The sequence below is a fragment of the Dendroctonus ponderosae genome, unplaced genomic scaffold, assembly GCF_020466585.1.
Source record: "Dendroctonus ponderosae isolate FM_Combo_2020 unplaced genomic scaffold, Dpon_F_20191213v2 Dpon_F_20191213_1, whole genome shotgun sequence".
In the NCBI taxonomy this organism is placed as follows: Eukaryota; Metazoa; Arthropoda; class Insecta; order Coleoptera; family Curculionidae; genus Dendroctonus; species Dendroctonus ponderosae.
Genome location: NW_026017110.1, coordinates 117,633 through 125,008, shown reverse-complemented (window position 1 = coordinate 125,008; position 7,376 = coordinate 117,633). Strand labels below are relative to the sequence as shown.

At 38.8% G+C, this 7,376-nt stretch overlaps 2 protein-coding genes across 2 annotated transcripts in view; both read right to left on the bottom strand.

The window, feature by feature from the left end:
• LOC109543217 (dual specificity mitogen-activated protein kinase kinase 7) overlaps positions 1 to 2,133 on the bottom strand; it is a gene marked incomplete at its 5' end in the record, with an annotated part of 7,352 nt that extends 5,219 nt beyond the window's left edge. The window contains 5 exon segments of the mRNA XM_019912806.2: positions 277 to 497; positions 556 to 735; positions 794 to 1,018; positions 1,075 to 1,340; positions 1,840 to 2,133. Coding sequence (XP_019768365.2) covers positions 277 to 497; positions 556 to 735; positions 794 to 1,018; positions 1,075 to 1,340; positions 1,840 to 1,960 — 1,013 coding nt within the window.
• The window catches only part of LOC109543105 (collagen alpha-1(V) chain), a gene marked incomplete in the record, with an annotated part of 59,842 nt that overhangs the window by 34,917 nt on the left and 17,549 nt on the right, over positions 1 to 7,376 (bottom strand).

Below are 7,376 nucleotides of genomic sequence, written 5' to 3'. Positions count from 1 at the left end.
AGTAAAAACCATTTTTAAACCAACTCGAACCATCCAACAGACTTTGAGATCGGCCAAGGACAAACGGGATCCTTTGATAATGTGCACCGCAGTTGTGGACGAAACGTGAGAAAGAAATTCCCATAGACCACGGCTTCAAAGCCCGGAAAACATTCCTAAATGTGAACAAAAACATAGTCCATATATGTGTCTAATTATGGAGGCTCGAATGTGAAGCATCAATGCAGACGTATGGGCCCTAACACAATTAAGAACTTAAAATAAAATTGCACGTACCAACCCGCAACAAAATCACGAAATTCTGGCGAAAAATGTTGATCATGTGGCAAAGAAGGCGGATCAGTCCCTATCACTTTGGTGAGTACTTCGAAGTCAGTCTTGCAGTCTTGGTAGGGAAAAACGCCGGTGGCCAATTCTACCAGTGTTATGCCCAACGACCACACATCAGCACGCACATCATAATCTGGATTTTGCGGATCCGGCTCGATACGTTCGGGCTGTAAATAGAGCAAGAGCCACGCTGGATTTCCAATTCAAACTCACAAAACGTCTTACCGCCATGTAAGCCGCACAGCCGGCATTTCGAGAGTTCGCCATCGAGTCCACCAACCGACCGCTAATGCCAAAATCGCAGAGCTTTACATTGCCTTTGGTGTCCAAGAGAATATTTGATGGCTTTACGTCTCTGTGGATCACTTTGTGATAGTCTTTCAAGTAAGACAATGCTTCAATAGTCTAAATAAAATATGCCACTTGATGTATTACTTCCAATCGATCTGGCGACTACACTTACCGCGACGCTGACTTTGCCTAGAACATCCTCCGGAACCGGATGCTTTAGGCGCTTCAGCAGCTTATCAAAACAAGTGTCCATCAACTCCATACAGATCCAGACCTCTGACTCGGTTATAAAGCATCCAAGGCACTTAACGATAAATTTGCAGTCGGACTTTAAAACTACTTCAATGTCCATGATGATGCGCTTGGTCTCATCGCTATTGCCAGACCTCCTCATTTGCTGATAAAACTCGTGGTTACCTACTTTAGCCTTCGCACTAAAATGCGAACAATTACCTTCACTGCAATTATTTTGCCGCTGGGTTTATGCTGCATTTTGACCACGTGACCGCAAGTACCATTGCCTAGTTCCTCAATGTGCTCCATGTCTTGGACGCTGGTCTTGAAGAGCACCCCGTCAATCTTCAGATCACCGCTGATTTTCATAATTTCTCTAAGTTTTCTTTCGGTATCTGCGTTGTCAGTCCTCCGTGGTTCGAAAGGGGGCAAATCACTCGGCCGCGTCGTGATAGGACTGTTTCTTTTGCTGTTAAGGCCCCCAACTGAAAATGATAGATATAATTTATTGGACATTCTCTCGGTCGATTTTCCCATGCTCGTAAGAGAAACGAGTTTCAATATTCCTATTCTTCAGCTGCCAATTGTTATACGTTGTGGATCTACTCACGTCCACAAAAGAAAATCATTATTTTCTGTAGTTTTTTACTAACCAAGTCCAACAAGAATTTGTCTGTGTCTCCTTCGATACAAATAATTGAAATTTTAAATTATACCGTAGGCATATAGCGCCTGCTAACAATCAAGCGACGATTTGTGCTAAATCAACAGTATGAGCAAAGTGAAAAGCGGCTAATAAGTTGCTTCAACTACTAAGTACTATTTCGAAAGTTCGGATAAAGTTGAGGGCAAAACTGAAACGGGCTCCTCATCGTGTTAAGTAAATATAGAGCAGAACTATGCTCAATTATTTACATCCGATGTGCATGTAAAAATCCCATTCGCGATCATAAATCGCTATTTGCGAATCTGCGATTTACGTACGTCCTAGAGACGCCCTAGAAGGGGGCAAGCCTGGCTTGGGGTTCATAGGTGGGCTTCTTGGGCAATTATCCTTATTAAGTTTGTCCAAAAGTCCGTCGATTCTCTGTTGAGTACTAGACATCGCCACTATACCACCATTAAGTCTGCCGCTACAAAATTCGGGATTTACGTGAAAAATAAAAATACACTTTTAGTTTTGACATATCGACAGCGTAAAAGAAATGTCATCAATGGCGTAAAATTTCCTCTTCCTTTGCGCATTGACCCGGCTGGGCGTTTATTTTCATGCGTTTACGCGAGAGCACACCCGGGAAATTTTTGTATTGCCAATTGCCTAAAATCGGTGAGAGCAAATTCACCTGCTCTAGACCAGGCGAGTGGCACTTCACATGTGTGAGTCTAACTATCATGCGCAAACACAGAACTAACTGAATCAAGAGTTTGATAATCTGTGATACAGAAATACATTTATTAATATCGCTTGTGAATATCGAATTTGCTTCTCACCGATTTTAGGCAATCGGCAATACATACATTCCCCGGGAGTTCTCTCGCGTAAACACATGAAAATAAACGTCCTGTTCTTGGGGGATATTCTGTTCATAGAGAAAGTAAAATAAGAGAGGTGGCGGTGTAATCATAGATAAAGACGAGTCGGATATTCAAATTTCGCTTTCTGGGTTAAAACTACTGGAATTTCTTCACTCATCTTGTCATGACTGAATCGAGTTTTCAATTCTCTATCCAACGATGACAAAACGAACTCTGTGGCTCAAATGAGGCCTGAGAAACTCCGGAAAAAGCAGCGTCAACTTTGAATCGATTTTGCCACTCAAAAACAAGACACAAATCTAAAACGTCGTGAAACCAAGACTTTTTTGAAAAAACTGCTAACATTTCCTTCTCGATTGCGCACTCTCTAAAAAGACCATTTAGTTCTCTCTGAAATGATGTAAAAATGAGTGTTCTTGCACCTTTTGCTTCCGAGAAATGAGCAAAAACGAGACGGAAAACATCAAATTTTGGGCTAATCTTGCACCTAAATGTCTGATATTGAAATTTCGCTTTCTGGGTCAAAACTGCCCCAATTTCTTCACTCATGTTGTTATGAAGCTACTTTTGAATCGCGATGTTAATCATGTCTTTGCAGCTGATGGTCTGAAAACATTAACATCCTGTATAATTGAGGTCATGTTGCAACGCGCGAAAACATTTTTACCGTTGAAATACAAAGGRAAAATCAGGTTTTCCAATTTTATAAGCAAAAAGTCACAGTGTGGCTGGAGTGGCTTGATGTCTTTGCTTCAAGCAATTTACGGGTGAACGGCTTGAACAACCACCACAATTAAGAATTTAACGCTTTCTTAACAATCTCCTATCATTGACTCCTACTTAGTCCACTATTTTTTGAAAAATTGGCAACACTTCCTCAAATTTTCCAAGCGCACTGAAAAATCAGACAGCAATTTTCATCCCAGCCATGTTTATGTTTCCTCCAAACTCTTTGAAAAAGTTATTTTGCCCTTGTCCAAACCTCCACTCTGCTTATATGGTTACCCAAAGATCTGGAATTCCTTAAAATAAATCATAAACCTCAGCTTTCGATGCTCGATCAGCTCAGATTCGCGATTCTCGGGTGCAAACGAGCAGTTTTGTCGCAAAACCTGAGCACAAAATTTCGGAAGATCGCCAGAAAACGACCCAAAAAACTAAAATCAGGATTTTTAAGCAATAGCTCTGAAAACCTGACAAGAAATCCTTGACTGATTAATGCTGCTGATGCAAACGAATTCCTTCTTGATCGAAAATGGATCGAAAATGTTGCGTTTCTGGAGCCTGAAACTTCTAGAGTGTTTTTCAGTCAGCTTCCTGCATTCTTCGCTTCCGTTTAATGAAAATCATGTAGAATTTGGGGCATTTTGAAAAAGTTGATAATTTTTGAAAAAATCGACCCCTTATGAAATTTTCAATCAAAAATCGAAATTTCACATTCACGTTTTTTTACTTCAAATTATTGTTTTCCACCTAAAAGGTTCCTTAATATGCACTTTTAAAGTATCATCCATAAAAAGCAAAATATCGTCGACTAAAGATCGTGAAAAAAATTAAAAAAAAAACAGAAAAACACTTACTAACCCAAACTAATCCAATCATTCGCTTCTTCCACATTGCAAAAAAAACAAGAAATAAATAAAGTTTATTTCCATGTGGCACGGTTTCCCGATTGTTAATCCGTCGGTCCTACCACTGAGCCACGTTGCCAGCTCGCTCAGTTGGCTTGCATTCAGTTGATTCAAAAAAAATTCAGAAAAAGTAAACGCCAGCCACTTGAAATCACCCTTGTTGGGTTCTTTCCCACTTCCTCAGGCACCAGATCGAGGAAAAACTTCGTGGCTCAATGTTAAGATTTGCGATTTTTGGCTCTCGATGGAGTGAAAAATATAAAAGTACTATCAAATCATAGCTTTTCCCATTCTACACATATTTTTTCAGACACACTTTTTATATGAAACTGTGTTTTTTTATGCCGGGATCTATTCGGCGGATTTCGGCTAACGAGAATGATTAAAAAAATTGCAAAACTACTCATATTGTGGTTTTTCCTATTTCCAACACGTTTTATTTGAAATATTTTTTGAAAAAATGCTCTTTTTTGCCAGAATCCAGAATGTGCCCGGCCAAACACACGTCTTTAAAGCGCAGAAATTAAAATTCGGACAAGTCGTCTGGTCCATCTCGGAACAGTTAAACAAAAGACAAGTCCAACGTTGCCATTTACCACGATTGGGCATTTCTAATCGAAGGCCACTTTTCTTCGTTGGCAGGTTTGACCAGGAAAAAACTACTTTTATACCTAGACCCCAAATTTAAAATGGCGCCTTTGTGTGTGACTAGTGGAAGAGTATTTTTAACTCATACAAATCGTAATAGAAATGAAAAAGTAATGTATTTGAATGTTTGCAAAGATACGATATTTCATTTAAATCTTGTAACAAACCAGCCCATAAAAAACAGAAAAAACACCTACAAACCCAAAAAAAAGCAAAAAATTGTTACTAACCGAAAAAAAAAGGGAAACGCTTACTATCCCAAATAAACCCAACAATTCGCCTCTTCCACATTCCAAAAAAATAAAAAGTCACACTTGCAAAAAAAAGAAAACACTTACAAACCAAAGCATGCGCAAATTCCACATTCCAAAAAAAACACAAACCCAAACTAAACAAGCATTAGCATCTTCCACATCGCTTAAAAAAACAAACAAAAAATGCTGGGGTTGAAGCGAAGGAAGCTTGCTGAGCCCATATGAAGCCAGTGGGAAAACAAAAAGGGTGGCACGGCTGGGGATTTGAACCTCGCACCTTCAGGTTGTTAACCTGTCGATCCAACCACTGAGCCACATTACAACACTAAACAAACTCTTTTATTTTACTTCCTCTTTACAATCGCTAATTTTCTAGTTTAGTCACATTTTCGGGTCCTTTAATCCGTCGAGAGACATTTCCAACAAGTAAGACACTTTTCCAATACGAACGTGTAAAAACCGGTTCATTTAAAACTTCAATTGCAATAAATACGGCTTTACTGACAGCTGATTTGAAAGTTGATGTATTTGTATTTACTCCTTGCCATGACGCACGTCTTGTATTCAAAGAGTCGACAAGCGATTGGTCGATCAGGTTTACGTGTTTCCGGAAACGCGCGTCACCAGGGACGGTTTCTAGGCAACGCAGGTTGTTGATTTCCTTAATCTGCATATTTAACGTATTCAAGACCATAAAAAGCAAAATTTCGTTGACTGAAGATCGTGACCGCTCAAAAATAGCTTCAACTGGATCAAAAATGTCGATTTTCTAGGGCCTGAAGCTTCTAGAATGCTGTTCAATCAGCTTCCTGCATTCTTCGCTTCCGTTTAATAATAAATAATGTAGATTTTGGGGCATTTTGAAAAGTTGTCAATTTTTGAAAAATTCGACCTCTACCCCTTATGGAATTTTCAGTCAAAAATCGGAATTTTACATTCACGTTTCCACCTAAAGGGTTCCCTAATATGGACATTGGGGACGTTTTCCAATAATTCAACAATAACTAACGCTCAAATCGGAAAATGAGTTCTAAATGAGTCGAACAAAGTAAACGGGACCGAGCATCGTTCAGTGGCTACTTTTATTTAAGTTTGATAATTAATATTGCCAATTAACTACTCAATATGTGTGCAGTAAATCCTAATATTAATTTGCGTAATAACATAACAGTTGTCATGAAAATTTAGTCGCCTAATTATGTGGTTTAGTTAGTTAAAAAGTCGCCTAATTTTGGCAACAGAGCCACTTGTTTGAGATGCTAAAGATAGGGGTGCTCGCACGGAATTCAATTAGGAACCGAACAGGCTAATAGAGACTTTTGGTAGACAAATTGCGTCCCTCATGTTATACGAATACGCTATCCAGGCTTGGGACTTTATTCCCGTCCTGGAAACAGATTTGCCAGTTGAAGGTTCACGGCAAAGCTTTGGGAAAATTCATTTCTGGGTTGAAATTGGGTTTCTTCCGAAGAAATGAGGGAAGAATTCTCTATCCAACGGGGCCAAAACGAACTCTGTGGCTCAAATGGTTCTTGAGAAACTTTGAAAAATGCAGCGTCATGTTTGAGTCGATTTTGCCACTCAAAAAAAAGACGCAAATCTAAAACTTTGTGACACCAAGACTTTTTTGAAAAAACTGTTAACATTTTCTTATCGGTGGCGCACTCTCTAAAAAGGCCATTTAGTTCTCTCTGAAATGATGTAAAAATGAGCTTTCTTGTACCTTTTGCTTCCGAAATATGAGCAAAAACGGGACGGAAAACATGAAATTTTGCAATAATCTTGCGCCACCCTTGCACAAAACGGTGATCATTTATCTAATTTCACAAACAACAGAAGATTGTATTTTTCTACATAACCCCCCCACCCTGACTTTAAAGCTGGATCCGCCCCTGGCTACACAGACTACATACTATTGCATACTCCAGGCCTAGGCCTAGATGCCAGGTCTACCGATTTTTCGGTAGATCTACCGATTTGTCAAGGAACCTACCGATCTACCGATACCAAATTTCTACCGAAAAGTAATAAATAAAAGTTTTAAAAAAATCCATGGATTACTTAAAATAATATAACATATTTCCATTCATGATCAAAGTACGTTGGTAATAGCAGTCATTTTATTTTAGCACACCTCGTATTTTAGAGTTCTTTTTCAAACATAAAATGAATCAAGCCCGCCATATAGATCATAAATATGATAAAATTATGTTTTATGGTTCCCTACATACAATCTATTTCTGATGTTGCAATGATATTTCCAAATTTAATAAATGATAGTGAATTACAAGGTCTGGACACAGAATGACGCCTGTTGCAAAATGTTGAAGAAATTTAAAAAATTTCTGGAAATATTGAAGAGTTTTTACTTACTTACTGACTCATGTTAATTTTAGTATTCCTGTAAGTTTAAAAATTCAAGTTTTGAAAAACGCGCGAGTTTATGGAGCCT